This window comes from Perognathus longimembris, chromosome 1 (genome assembly GCF_023159225.1).
Source record: "Perognathus longimembris pacificus isolate PPM17 chromosome 1, ASM2315922v1, whole genome shotgun sequence".
NCBI lineage: Eukaryota > Metazoa > Chordata > Mammalia > Rodentia > Heteromyidae > Perognathus > Perognathus longimembris.
The window spans coordinates 38701859-38717462 of record NC_063161.1 but is presented as its reverse complement, the minus strand read 5'-3'; the positions used below and the strand labels follow the sequence as shown (position 1 = coordinate 38717462).

General features: G+C 37.1%; 1 protein-coding gene across 2 annotated transcripts in view; it reads left to right on the top strand.

Annotated features, from left to right (window-relative positions):
• Irak3 (interleukin 1 receptor associated kinase 3) overlaps positions 1–15604 on the top strand; it is a 38925-nt gene that overhangs the window by 7880 nt on the left and 15441 nt on the right. For both annotated transcript variants that reach the window (XR_007212970.1, XM_048360175.1), the window contains exons 3-7: positions 4661–4725; positions 5534–5588; positions 6677–6828; positions 9780–9844; positions 14200–14314. Coding sequence is in view for 1 of the 2 variants with exons in the window: in XM_048360175.1 (XP_048216132.1) it covers positions 4661–4725; positions 5534–5588; positions 6677–6828; positions 9780–9844; positions 14200–14314 (452 nt within the window). In the remaining variant the exon portion in view is untranslated. The remainder of the gene's footprint in view (positions 1–4660; positions 4726–5533; positions 5589–6676; positions 6829–9779; positions 9845–14199; positions 14315–15604) is intronic.

Sequence of the window (15604 nt, the reverse complement as noted above, 5' to 3'; positions counted from 1 at the left end):
TTGAGATTTTCCTTTTATCTTTATTGGTGTTTTTATGCCACAGACTTGAACTCAGCCTTAGTTATCTGTCATTATTCCATAATTCTTCCTTATTTTTCTTGTCCGTTTCAGAGGTTGTCTTTCCTTATTGTTTAGCAGAGACACTTGCTAAGCAATATACATAAAAATGTTTCCATTTATTCTCATCAGTCTTCTCTTATCATCTGTTCTGTTTCATCTACTTGGATTTATCCATTTCAACAATAAATAACTTGACTGATCTTGGTCTTTTGTCTTATAAACTCAGGACTCTTAGGTTAGAAACTTTAGAATTGAAATCTTCATTCTTTAACTTATTTCATCCAAGTGTGTTTACAGCTTTTTTTACTTACACACATGCTCTTTGTAACATTTTTAGTAACATGAAATTCTCTTTTGTTATTAAAAGCAGATTTTCACAAAGAAGAAAACCAGAGAGATATGAAACACAAAATTATAGTGTCCGGACAATTTTATTTGGAAGATTTTCATAGTAATGGCATATTAGTTTCTTTTTTTTTTAAATTTGTTATGCCAGTACAAGGGCCTGAACTCAGGAGTTCATTTCCCTCACAACTGGTGCTCTACCACTGGAGCCATACTGCGGGTCTAGCATTTTGCTGATTAATTGCTGACAGAACTCCACAAGATTTTCTTCCTGCCTGCCAGCCTGGGCTGGCATCAAACCTCCAGGTCTTAGCTTCTTGAGTAGCTGGAATTACAGCCATTTGTCACTGGCATATAGCAAGTGATGATAGTTTCTGGTAGACTTCACTATATTATCTATATAACTTAGAAAATCCCTTTTTCCTTTTCTTTACACCGTGTCTTCAGTTGGTTTAGGATAGTAGAGTACTTCACTTTGAATTTAAGAAAGTAAAATAGTGTGAGTCCCTAGGACTCATAAATGCCAGGCATTTTCATTATCTGAGCCTTTCCCCAACCACTGAAACCATCTGCATAACCTGGTGTTCTTAATATAAACCTACACCCTTTTAACAGGATATATGCGTGTGGGTTTTCTACTAAGATGTTCTGGAGTAGATTTCAGGGTATATGATCTTTCTATGTTGTTTACTAACACAGCAGATAATGATTTGAATTGAATGTAGACAAAAACTCCACATTCTTGGTTGATTCCTAATCAGTAGCACATGTTAAATAGATTTCAGTTATAAGACTTGAGATTAGTAGTTGAATAGAGGATAATTATTTACTGCTCCAGTATGATGAGATGGGTAAATTTGGGAATGTAAACTGGTTCAGCCACTCTGGCAAGCAGTATGGAGATTCCTCAGAAGGCTAAATATCAACTCCCCTATGACCCAGCAGCTCCACTTTTGGGTATCTATCCAAAAGAACACAAACAAAATCACAGTAAAGCCACCAGCACAACAATGCTCATCGCAGCGCAATTTGTCATAGCTGGAATCTGGAACCAACCCAGATGCCCCTCAGTAGATGAATGGATCAGGAAAATGTGGTACATATACACAATGGAATTTTATGCCGCTATCAGGAAGAATGACATTGCCCCATTTGTAAGGAAATGGAGGAACTTGGAAAAAATTATACTAAGTGAAGTGAGCCAGACCCAAAGAAACATAGACTCTATGGTCTCCCTTATTGGGAATAACTAGTACAGGTTTAGGCAAGTCACAGCAGAGGATCACAAGAGCCCAATAGCTATACCCTCATGATCACATAAGATGATGCTAAGTGAATTGAACTCCATGTTATGGAAACGATTGTTATATCCCAGTTGTAACTACTTTCAACGTCCCATGTGTATCTGTAGCTTCTATTATTGATGATGTTCTTGTATCACCTTCCTGTGGTTGTACCTACACTATCTCTGTAATCTTATCTGAGTGTATTGGAAGCCGTGTATACTGGTATTAGAACTAGGAAATTGAAAGGAATACCAAAATCGAGAGACACAGGGTAAAAAAAGAAAAACAACTACAAAAGCAATACTTGCATAGCTGTTTGGTGTATGTGAACTGAACACCTCATGGGGTAAAGGGAAAGGGGGAGGAGGATGGGGGGGACGAGGTAACAAACATTACAAGTAATGTATCCAATGCCTAACGTATGAAACTGTAACCTCTCTGTATATCAGTTTGATAATAAAAATTTGAAAAAAAATTATCTGTAAGGTGAAAAAAAAGGAAGGAAAGAAGGAAGGAAGGAAGGAAGGAAGGAAGGAAGGAAGGAAGGAAGGAAGGAAGGAAGGAAGGAAGGAAGGAAGGGAAAAGGACTTTAAATTCCTCAGAGAAAACCAACCTTGGCATCTCTGACCCTAAGATGCTGTGCACCCTCCAACACTGGGAGAAAATAAACTCTCATTAAAGCTACTAGGTATTTGGGGAGGATTTTAATATAGACACAGAATAGACCAACAAATTTATATGATATTTTAAACATTTTAAAAGAATTATTGAAATCAGTACTTGGCTAAGTAGTTGTATAGATTTTTATTTTACATATATATTTTAGGGTAACTGAAAAGCAATGGTTCTAATATTGTACACGTGGGTACTTGTGGAAAACATCTGCTAGCAAAATCATGGGCCTCTTTACATGGTTTCTTTTTCACCCAACTTAGAAGTAAAATGGGTTCATACATGCAAAAATTTAGGTGATGCAAAAACTATTCCAATAATGCCAAAGTGTGAGCATAAAAGTTGCATAGACGATCTTAATAAAAATGTCCAAAACTAAAAAACAACAACAAAAAGAAATTAATTATCAATGAAGTAGAACAATGGAAAGGAAGACAATGATGTATTGTACTCATGAAGTGATATTCTGAATGGAAACCCCTTTGTACAACTCCTTAAAGATGATAATAAAGGGGCTGGGGATATGGCCTAGTGGCAAGAGAGCTTGCCTCGTATACATGAGGCCCTGGGTTCAATTCCCCAGCACCACATATACAGAAAACGGCCAGAAGTGGCACTGTGGCTCAAGTGGCAGAGTGCTAGCCTTGAGCAAAAGGAAGCCAGGGACAGTGCTCAGGCCCTGAGTCCAAGGCCCAGGACTGGCCGGAAAAAAAAAAAAAGATGATAATAAAGAATTGCCATTTCCATGAAAAAAATAAAATAATAAAAAAATAAAATGAAGAGGAGAGTTCTGTGTTCTGACTCCTTTAACTATAGAAAATAGCATTATTTAATTATAACTTCATGAGTTGATGTTTTGGATGTAATCATAATCTTGGAAAGGTATTTTGTATTTTCAGCTTTATTCATCTCAGTGTGTTTTCTAACTTACATTGTGGTTTATCATGGACTCATTGGCTGTTTGTTTTAAACGTCCACATTCTTGTGAATTCCCCCAAAATTTCTTTTTTTTGTGGTCAGTTGTGAGGCTTGAACTCTAGGCCTGGGTGCTGGCTAGTGTTCTACCATTTGAGCCACAATGCCACTTCCGTTTTTCTAGTGGTTAATTGGAGATAAGAGTGTCACAGCCTTTCCTGCCCAGGCTGACTTTGAACCATGATCCTCAGATCTCAGCCTCCTGAGGAGCTAAGATTACAGGTGTGAGCCACTGACGCCTGGCTTAAATTTCCTTTTCCCATGGAGTTTTATTTAAATCCCTAGTGGTGAGAAAAAATACTTTGTGGGACTGCAAACCTTTCCCAATCTATCAAGTTTCATTGACTTGTCTAAGACATGGTCTGCTCTGGGGAAGGTTCAGAGTGCATGCAGAAGAAGCATGTGTGTGTGTTGGTTTAAGATACCATGTACTACAGATGTTGCTTAGGCTTGGATGGTTTCTAGCATTCAGTGAAATTTTATTAATCAATTATTTTTCTGTTGCTAGTTTTCCAAGCAATGTAATTAAAGAAATGCAAGAACATAATCTAAAAAAAAAGTAGGAGGTACAACAAAACTGTTCTAAAGTATAAAACAGAACCTTAGAAATGAACAAAATATATTTATTAGCTTTCTTGTGATTGTTTCTGGAAAGCTACCTCAGTTCGGACAGAACTATATAAAAAACAAATTTATAGTCTGTATTTGGGAAGGAATGGCAAGTTTTGGTGGTTGATAATGTACATACCACACACACACACACACACACACACACACACACACACACTAGTAACCCCCTCCCCGAACCACTTCTAGTATCTTGCAGTACAAAATAGTATAAAAGTAAACAAATCTAGGGAGATATAGTCTCAGAAAACATTTTAAATATATGTGCAAAAAGCTGATAACAATTACATTTTTTCTTTTAATCTTCTACTACTTACCATTTTAATAGTGTCTAACAATAAAATACCTATTCAGGTTTTAAGGGGAAAATGCACATTTGTACAATAATCATTGGAAAACTATTTCACCCATGTAAAATTTTAACTATTTCATTGGAATTTCATTGGAACTATAAAAATAAACTGACTAGTGAGATATTTATTTTTACTCTCTCCCAGAGAAACAAAACTACTTTAGGAGCATAAACATTTTTATATCTTATTCCCTTAATTTTAGCATTGCTATTGTTATTGTAGCTGTTATTATTATTATTATTATTATTATTATTATTTATACAGCTGGAACTGAGCCCAGCACCTTAGGCATGTTAGACAAACATTCTGCCACTGAGCAATATCCTTTTATTTCTTTTTCAGGATCAGGCTTGAATACTTTAGAGGCCAATTATCAGGAGCATGGATTTCCAAACGTATCACCGAAGGTAGACATATGTACATAGAAAATGACCCTGGATCTTCGATATAGGCCATTTCATAAGGAATGAAATTCTGTATTCGAAAATATACATTGAGACTTTTCTTTGGGGCCCTTCTCTTCCTAAAAGATCATTACTTTCCTTTCATTTTCAAATAAATTTACTTTATTATATATAAAGCCATGAAAGGAAAGGATACACAAGGGTACACAAGGACTCTTTCAAAACCAGAAATGCCTTGGTTTTGTTATTATTCTTCATTTATTTGAGGCTTCAGGACATTACGGATCTGTAAATATTTGAAGAATTAGAGTTTTCCTTCCTCTGTGATCTGTCAGAGCTTAGACAGAAACATTAAGCTGCTATGAGCTATGCAATTATTTGTTCTAACTCAGCTTTTAATTTTCTTTTTCTAGTTGATGTCTACATATTGCAGTTAGTACTTTTAATTGACATATTAATTCTATACTGCAGTTTGTTTCATTGTGTCATTTTCATGTATGTCTTGTCTCCATTCATTTGCCTTCCACTTCCTCCGAGTCCCTTCCTATAGAAAATGAACAGTCATCACCTTTTTGCCTTAGAATTCAATTAGTATTGACTGTAACATTAATATCTTAGTTTTTACAGTTGACATGGAACCTTAATTTTATGTGGAAGTAAATGTTACTGAATTAGGTGAAATGATTGCTTCATAATAACGCTTCTAAATTTGATTTTCCTCTGTTACACTGTGTAGTCTCACAAGGATTCTGTCAAATCTCTGTTCTTTCTTACAAAATGGAATTACTTTTATATTCACTTCTTCTTTTAGGTAGCAACCAGTGTTAAGGCAGATAACGCTGTTATTCCTGAATATAATAAAAAAGGTAAAAAAATCTTTTCCTTAAATCATGCTTTTATGCAGGTGAATTTAGTGGAGGAAATATCCAAGAAATACCTAAGGTTAAGTCAAATTTAGTATAAAACTTTCATAGATATGAAAATATTTTCAATTTTGATTGACATAGTTCTAATAGATGACATAATGTTAAGAATCCATTTACTAGGCTGGGCACCAGTGGCTCATACCTGTAACTCAGAAGGCTGAGATCTGAAGATCTAGGTTCAAAGCCAGCCCAAGAAGAAAAGTTTGTGAGATTCCATCTCCAATTAACCCCCCAAAAGCCAGAGGTGGAGCTGTGGCTTAGTGAGAGAAATCCAGCCTTGAGTAGAAAAAGCTATGGAACAGGATCCAGCATCTGAGTCCAGGCAGCAGTACTGGCACACACATACACACACACACACACACACACACACACACACACACACACACACACAGAATCCATTGGACAAGGCTGTCGTAACTGTGGTCTCTCCAAGTCAAGCTTGAAGAACATCATGCATTTATACTATGAATTCTGGTTCTCTTTTTCTTTCTTTCTCTTTCTTTCTTGCCTTTCTTCCTTTCTTTTCTTTCTATCCTTCTTTTCTTACTTTTTCTTTATTTCTTTTCCTTTTTCCTGCCTTCCTTCCTTCCTTTTCCTTCCTTCCTTCCTTCCTTCCTTCCTTCCTTCCTTCCTTCCTTCCTTCCTTCCTTCCTTCCTTCCTTTCTTCCTTCCTTCCCTCAGTTATTTTAAGTTCACAACCCAGCAACAGTGATGCACTGACCTAATGACAAAGAAACAAAATCTTGGAATCATCTCTGGCTGATCTTTTAGAGAGGTAATAAAAATCACAACACTAGTGTTCAGATGTCTAAAAGCCATTTTCTGTGTGAAATGACAGGATCCTGACCAAAATAAATGTATAGCAAACACATCATATGCTGGACTTCGTTTTGGGTTCTGGGCCCTTTTCTACACATGAGTCTATCAACTTCTCAGTGGGCTCTGATGTTTTTCCTATATGGAATTCTTAGTGACAATAGTGATATTGGTTCTTAGTGGCTTGTTTTCTCCCTATTTTCCTTCCTAAGGACTATTACTAAAACCTTCCATCAGCTTCCAAAACATCATAGATGGAACAAAAAATTTCCATGAAGACTTCCTAATCGGTGAAGGGGAGATTTTTGAGGTTTACAAAGTGGAGATTCAAAGCCAAACATATGCCATTAAATTATTTAAACAGGTATGGAAAGAATTACTAGCACAGGATATAGATTCCATTTATTTGCTCATATTTCACATTTAAATGCACCATTTTTCATCAACATTGAGAGGAGATATATTTGAAAATAAAATTTCACAAATGAAAATAAGATACATGATCTCAGGTACCTAGAGAAATGAGAAATGAATGCAGGAATGTGGAAACTAATTCCTTTCCATCCTCAGATGAATTGCATGTAAAAGACTGTTCTGGAAGCTGGTCTCTGGAACTTTGCTGAAGAGGATCTTGTTGTGCTGTACTTCCAATGAGTTCTGCCCTTCCAGCATCATGTCAACACTAACAAAGTAGTGTAGCACTTGGCAAATTTTCTCTCTCAGAAATTGTCTTCTATCATAGTTCAGGAGGATAAGAGAAAAGGAAGTTTCAAGTCAGGGGTGTGTTAATTTTCCACTGCTATGACAAATACCTGAGGAAATCAATTTAATGGAGGGAAGTTAATTTTGACTGGTATTTTCAGAGTTTTCAATCCATTGTCAACTGGCTTTGGGGCCTGTGGTGAGGAATAGTATTTTAGAAGGGCACAGTAGAAGGGATCTATCTGCTTAGCTCAATTGAAGTCGTGAGGCAGAGGAGATACAGGTAGAGGCAACAGATTGGGTGCATCTTTCGGTGCCACTCTTCTAGTGACCTATTTTTTTCCATTTGGGTTTACATTCTACTTCCCTGCACCTCACAATAATAAATACCATCATCATATGATGAACTCATCAAGGTATTACTCCTTTGGTGAAGTCAGGTACTTCAGGATCCAATAGCTTCCCCAAATCCCTATCTCTTAATATTGCTGCAAGGGGAACCAAGCTTTTTTTTTTTTTTTTTTTGGCCAGCCCTGGGCCTTGGACTCAGGGCCTGAGCACTGTCCCTGGCTTCTTCCCGCTCAAGGCTAGCACTCCGCCACTTGAGCCACAGCGCCGCTTCTGGCCGTTTTTCTGTCTATGTGGTGCTGGGGAATCGAACCTAGGGCCTCGTGTATCCGAGGCAGGCACTCTTGCCACTAGGCTATCTCCCCAGCCCCGGGAACCAAGCTTTTAACACATGAGTTTTTTCTAGTGGATGCCTCATCTCCAAATCACAACAAGGTTATGGAACTACAAGTCACTAAAAGAGTAGTGTAGCAATTTTCAAATGTGAACCTTACAGCTAGGAGTGGGTGAAGCTTAGGATCATGGTTTCCCTCTTCCATTGTAGAATTTAGGAACCTGAGCTCTAAGAACATGCAAGGACTTAACCCTAACCACATGAAAAATTCAGGTGGCTCATGCCTATAATCCTAGCTACTCAAGAGTCTGAGATCTAAGGATCACAGTTCAAATCTAGCTCTGGCAGGAAAGTCCATGAAGCTCCTATCTCCAATTAAACACCAAAAAGCCAGAACTGAAGTGTGACTGAAGTGGTAGAGGGCTAGAGTGAAAAAAGCCAATACAGTGGCCAGGCTTTGAATCATGCTCCAATGCCAGCACAAGAAAGAAAGACAGACAGAGAGAGAAAGAGAGAGAGAGAGAGAGAGAGAGAGAGAGAGAGAGAGAGAGAGAGAGAGAGAGAGAGAGAGAGAAAACAAAGAAAGAAAAAAAAACAAAGAACATACCAAGAACTGAATTGGTACCCTATATAATGTTACTGAATTTAATAATTTATTCAGTATTCATGTATCAGGGTCTAGGCTAGCCTCCAACATTTTTTGGTAAGAAGGTTCTATGTTCCTTTACTTAGTAGGATCATTTTCTTAAGATCAAAGCAAATGTAAAATTGAATTGACATATGCAAATGATCCAATTTATGAATAATGAAATTTCTCAGAGTAAAGGTAACATGAATTGGATTCTTTGTGAGATCAAGAGTTTCTGTCATTGGATCTTCCTTGAATATGTTTTGAGTGCTTTTTAATTTGTGTAAATATGCTGAAAGTGTTTTAATCTGGAATTTGGCAACATGACATAATGTGTGAAAAATTTTAACAATGGTTGTAAAAATCTGTTTGGGGTTGATGGGTTTTTGGGGGGTTGGTGGATTTGATGGAATCTTAAGATCTGTGTTTTTTAATTTTTTTTTTGTCAAAGTGATGTACAGAGAAGTTACAGTTACATACATAAGGTAGAGAGTACATTTCTTTTCATACTTGTTAGACCCTCCCTCATTTTTCTCCCACTTTCCCTCCTGCCCAATCCCCTCCCCCAAGCTGTACAGTTAATTTCCAACATATTTTCTTGTGAGTATCACTTTTGCATTGGTTTGTCCTTCATCCATTGTCTCACCATTTTGATGTTCCCCTTCCCTTCCCTAATTCAGATAAATGTATACACAGTTTCTAGGGTACCAAAATCAAATAAAGGGACTACACCATAGGAAAGACAAATGAAAGAAAAAAGAAATAATTTCACATAGTACATTAAAAATAAAAACAATGAAAAACCTCTTCTTGGAGTTCATATCTTCATATTTTGGGGTTCATTTCACTTATCATCTTATATGATCATATGTACATAGCTATTGAAATATTGTGATCCTCTGTTAGGACTATCCTAGACATATACTAATTATTACCAATGAGGGAAACCTTGGAATATATGTTTCTTTGGGTCTGGCTCATTTCACTTAATATGAGTTTTTCCAAGTCTTTGCATTTCCTTTTGAAAGGAGCAATGTCATTCTTTCTGATGGAAGTATAGGATTCCATTGTGCATATATACCACATTTCCTCAATCCATTTATCTACTGAGGGGCATCTGGGTTGCTAAAGCTAAAGATCTTTCAGCCAGAAAAAGAAGTTCAAATTCACTTATACCAAAAAGTTTTAATTTTATACAATTAATTAGTTCCTGTCTAATTTCAGGGAAACTAAATCCTGAGTTAAGACTCCTCAGAAAGAGTTCCTTTTTTTAATCTTACTCTGTTTTCCATATGATATTTAGGATAAGAAAATGCAATATAAGAATCAATGGAAGAGATTTTTATCTGAATTCGAAGTTTTACTTCTGTGAGTATATTTTTGTCTGGAATTTTCCCCTTCATGCCTGGGTTCATCTCTGTTTATCATTGCTTTTAAATCACAGTGATTACCATTTAATTAATGTGGGTTAGGTGTTAGAACACTGGGTACATTTTTGACATCTGCTTCAGTATATTCCTTAAAGTACATTTAAAATAGACCATTTACATAATTTACTTGAACATATTTCAACGAGAAACTGTCACAAGGAAGTAGGTTAAATTGTGTGTGACTAACATGACTGAATAGTAATTCTTCGAACAAAAATTGTATGTATTTCTCCCGTTTCCTCTTCCTTAGAGACTTTCCATTTGAGAAACTGTTTCATTACCGAGACTCTCTTCAGGAAAAGAGTTCTAGACAAAGACATCAAATACTTTTAATGTGCATATTATTTTCTGGGAACTCATTCATGAATCTCACAATCCTTGGAGACAAATTTAAATGACTTCATTTTCATAATATATTCCTATCTATAGCTATAAATTCTTCTTCACTGAAGGCCTCTAACCCTGTGGAATTCACTCATCATCCTTCATATGTAGAAATTGTTCTTTTCAGCTGTTTTCTGAAATATAAAATTGGGGGGATAGACGGAAAGGGAGGGATGGAAGACATTAATTATACTGAATTCCATCACTATGTCCCCAGGAACAGAAACTAAAACATCAGAAGCTTAATACCTACCATATAGTTGGTTAAAAAAAAGTTCAAATTCCATTGATTGGTCTTTACACTGACATTCTGTTCATTTGCTTATGAAAGTAAGACTCAGATATTTTCTGATTCCAAAAGGGCAAAAGAAAACCAAGAAAGATTTTCTCCCACAATCCAGCTGCATTTTCCAAGGCAAAAGTGTTACCTGTTTTCTGTATATATTCCTAGATAGAAAATGGTGCTGTGGTTCAAAGTGGTAGAGCGCTAGCATCAAGTGAAAGAGCTTAAGGACAGTGGCCAGGCCCTGAGTTCAAGCCCCTCAACTGACTGAAAGAAAATGTACTCCTAGGGGTAGTTTATGTATAGTCCAACATATATTTGCTTTTCTATTTTCCTCTTCTTAGACAAAAGGTAGCATAGCTATAGTTGCTCCTTTAGCTCATTTTTATATTTATTCTATGATCTACAGTGTCTTATTCCTGTTTAGGGATTTTAAAAAATTCCCTAATCTTTTATTACTAAAAAAAAAAAAAGAAAGAAAGAAAGAAAAGAAAGGAGCCAGGCACTGGTGCCTGAAATCCTAGTTACTCTGGAGGCTGAGATATGAAGATCGTGGTTCAAAGCCTGCCTAGGCAGGAAAGTCCATGAGACTCTTATTTCCAATAAAGTACACTGAAGAAGCTGGAGGTAGCACTGTGGCTCAAGTGGTAGAGCACTAGCTTTGAGCACAGAGATGCTCAGGGATAGCACCCAGGCCTTGAGTTCAAGCCCCAGGACTTGCAAAAAAAGACTTGCAAGCAAGATTGCTTTTGCTCTTGGTGTCATCTCCAAAGTCATTGCAAAAAACAATGCCAAGGAAGCTGATTTCTGTTTGTTTGTTTTTCCAGAAGCCTTGCGGTTTTAGATTTGCATTTAGTCTTAAGTACATTTTTAAGTAATTTTTGTATTTGAGTTGAAACCCGTGCAATTTCCTGCATTCACAGGTCAGTTTTCCCAGCACCATTCATTGAGGAATTTTTTTAATTTCCATCTAGTAGACTACCTTCTCATTAAGATTAGCTAACCATATGTGTATAGGTTTATTTGTAGACTCTATTTTAGTCCATTTATCTATATGTCTATTGTAATGCCAGCACATACTGTTTTAATTACTATAGCTTTGTAATGCTGTTTTACATTGGGGATAAAATGCCTCTATCTTTATTCTTCTTATTCAAAATTGCTTTGTTTGGGGCCTATCATCATATAAAATTTTTAGAAGTTTGTTTTCTATTTCTAGGGGAAATGTCATTGGAATTTTAATACTGATATATTGATTTTTTTTCTTTTTTTTTCTTTCTATTTTTTGCCAGTCCTGGGCTTTGGACTCAGGGCCTGAGCACTGTCCCTGGCTTCTTTTTGCTCAAGGCTAGCCCTCTGCCACTTGAGCCATAGCGCCATTTCTGGATGTTTTCTATATATGTGGTGCTGGGGAATCGAACCCAGGGCCTCATGTATACGAGGCAAGCACTCTTGCCACTAGGCCATATTCCCAGCCCAATACTGATATATTGAATCTGCAAGTCATTATGGAGATTTCATGGGCTTAAAACAAGCAATTTCTTTCCACAGCACCTCCATGTTCACACCTCTCTGACTTCTATAGTATCCATTGTTCTGCTTGATTAGTAATGTTTAAAAATAAGCAAATGATCATTTCTTTTTCATGGGCAATGGAGCAGAGAATCAGGCCATGACAGCATTTCTATGTCTACATGTTTGCTATCTTCTGCTTCCCAAAAGATTTTTTTTCTCAAATTATTTTAAGTTGTGGGAGAACCACATAGCAAGTGTTTTAGATCAACTTTAATGTAGCTGAATCTGCTGGGTGCTGGTGGCTTATGCCTGTAATGCTAGCTACACAGGAGGCTGAGATCTGAGGATCATGGTTCAAAGCCAAAGTCCATGGGTCTCTTATCTCCAATTAACCACCAGAAAACTGGAAGTGGTGCTTTGGCTCAAGTGGTAGAGTTCTAGCCTTGAGCTGAAGAGCTCAGGGACAGCATCCAGGCCCAGAGTTCAAGCACCATGACCCCCCTCAAAAAAAAGTAGCTGAATCTACCACCTCAATTTCTTTCCTGTTCATTGCTTTTCATTTTATAGATGTAGTCTGAATCAAAAATATGTGTAGGGACCTTGTATCACAGAAATTTAAAAATAAGTCTTTAGCTGGGTACCAGTGGCTCACACCAGTAATCTTAGCTACTCTGAAAACTGAGATCTAAAGATCATGGCTCAAAATCAACCCCCAGTAGGAAAATCCATGAGACTTTTACTCCAATTAACCAGCAAAACATTGGAAGTGGAGCTGTGGCTCAACTGGTAGAGTATGAGCCTTGAGCAAAAACAGCTCAAGGGACAGCGTACAGGCCCTGAGTTCAAGCTGCAGGAATGGCACACAGACACACAAAAGTCTTTGTATTTGTATATATGTACATGTATATGTGTATATTTTATACACACAGACATATCCTGAGATAAAAGGGATAAAACGAATCCTAAAATATACACACATTATGTATAAAGTCATACACGTGGTACTATATGTGTGTGTGTATACTTGTATATATGAGTAGGAAAGTTGCTACAAAAGCAAATAATAGTCCTTTATAAGGAGAATATTTTTTAGCCAAGCATGATGTTGAGATCTAGAGAATTTCAATTTGAAGCCAGCCTAGGCAGAAAAGTCTGAATGACTCTATCTCCAGAAAAATGCTGGACTGGAGGTGTCGCTCAAGTAGTAGAACACCATCCATGAGCCCAAACACCAGTGGGATCTCAAGGCCCTGGTCTCAAGTTGTGTTACCAGCACACACCCGTACACAAAATGTAGACATTTTTTTTACAGCTTCATTTGTTTTAATATTCCCAAACATATCCAGGACATTGTAGTATTTAATGAATGATTGCTGAGTTACACAGAATTCCTAGTATAGGTAAATATCACATTTTATATTTCATAATGGTTGCTTCTCATCCAGCGGTGTTCATAGCAATGGCACATATACACTCAAGGAAGTGGACTTTTGTTAGTAGGCGAATAAATGACTATTATGAAGGAAGCCTAAGAGATATATACTACACTGAGCTAGAAACCTGCGACTTGTTTTTCAGCATGAAATTACTAGTTACATGCATTTTATGTAAGGATATAATTTGTGTGAAGTGTTACTGTCTCTTTCCAGCTTGTAACTGGGGAAAGATCCAGTACCTGGCATAGTAATACTCAATAAATGAATGAATGGAAACCATTTTTTATGCAGATCCTATAACTTGGTGACTTTATTTACATTGTGCATTTAAATAAATCAAATGAACAATTTCTGTTGCATTCTCTTCATCTGTTTACTTATAGTGCTTCATACTGATAAAAACAAATTATTGTTGTCCACATTTTCAAAATTCAAAACTTGAAGACATCTGTACAGATACAATTTCTGCCTTGCATATGCATATTTTATTTTTATGTGTGTGATTGTAGTACTTGTACAGAAAGCAAATGTGTCATGTATTCAATGGAATTGCTTCTTCCTTGGCTATGCTGATCTATTTTTTGATCTATTATTGTCCATGCTTCTAAAACAAAGAATTGTTTGCTTCCTATCCAAATAAACAATTTGATGGTTCTCAAAACGTTCTGTTTCAAGGTTCCATCATCCTCACATACTAGAATTGGCTACATATTTTATGGAGATGGAGAAGTTCTGTCTAGTTTATCCATACATGAGAAATGGAACACTTTTCAACCGATTACAGTGTACAGTAAGTCATGTCTCTTATTTGCCTCATCCTCTGACCTACTGAAGCACAAGGGTAAGGGAAGAGCTGCTGAGACCCATGGGAACTGGGAAGTCAAGCCATGTGCACATGAGGGGATAACCTTGGGCTCTCCCAAGAAGGTAGACTTTTTTCTAGTACTGTACTAAGAATAGAACCCAGAGCCTCATGCATGCTAATCAAGCAGTGGGCCAGCTGAGCCCTGGTTCTAGCTTTTTGTGTTGCATTTGTTTGCTTGCTTGCCTGCTTGCTTGCTTGATTTTTTTTTTTTTTTTTTTTTTTTTGGCCAGTCCTGGGCCTTGGACTCAGGGCCTGAGCACTGTCCCTGGCTTCTTCCCGCTCAAGGCTAGCACTCTGCCACTTGAGCCACAGCGCCGCTTCTGGCCGTTTTCTGTATATGTGGTGCTGGGGAATCGAACCTAGGGCCTCGTGTATCCGAGGCAGGCACTCTTGCCACTAGGCTATATCCCCAGCCCCTGCTTGCTTGATTTTGAGATATAATCTCACTGACTTTTTCTGAGTCAGCCTCCAACCGCAGATTTTCATGCCTCCACCTCCTGAGTAGTTATGATTACAGGGATGTACCACCAATTTGGGCACAAGAATTAATTTCTAAGTCATAGAAAGCTGCCTAAATTCTTGAGTGTTTGGATTCTAAGCAGCATGCATGCCAAATATTTGTTGGTTTCTTACTCCATACTTACTCTAAATATCTTGAGTGAGTATATATCGACTATCCTTATTTCTCAGGTAACTTTAATTTGCATAATTTTATAAGAAATATCATGCCAGGGGCTGGGGATGTGGCTTAATGGTAGAGTATTTGCCTTGCATGCATGAAGCCCTAGGTTTGATTCCTCAGTACCACATACAGAGAAAAAGCTTGAAGTAGTGCTGTGGCTCGAGTGGGTAGCTCAAGTGGTGGAGTGCTGGCCTTGAACAGAAAAGCAGCTCAGGGACAGTGCCCAGGCCCTGAGTTCAATCCCCAAGACATGCCAAAAAAAATTCATTCCATACAAAGGCCAGACATAAAAGTGACAAGTAACCCCTATACGTCACCTTTATGATAAAAATAACAAAATAAAAATTTTAATAAAAATGGAAGAGTTAAATGAATGCCATGATCTTCTCCATGATATATTCTAAGGATAAGTTTAAAAATTGATTGCAAATAGTTTAGTTTTCAGTGAGGATGAGAACAAAATTCTAGTTTTAGTTATTGATACTAGTATGCCCCAAATAATTTTCAAATCTTCTTTAAGGAGCTTTTGAATC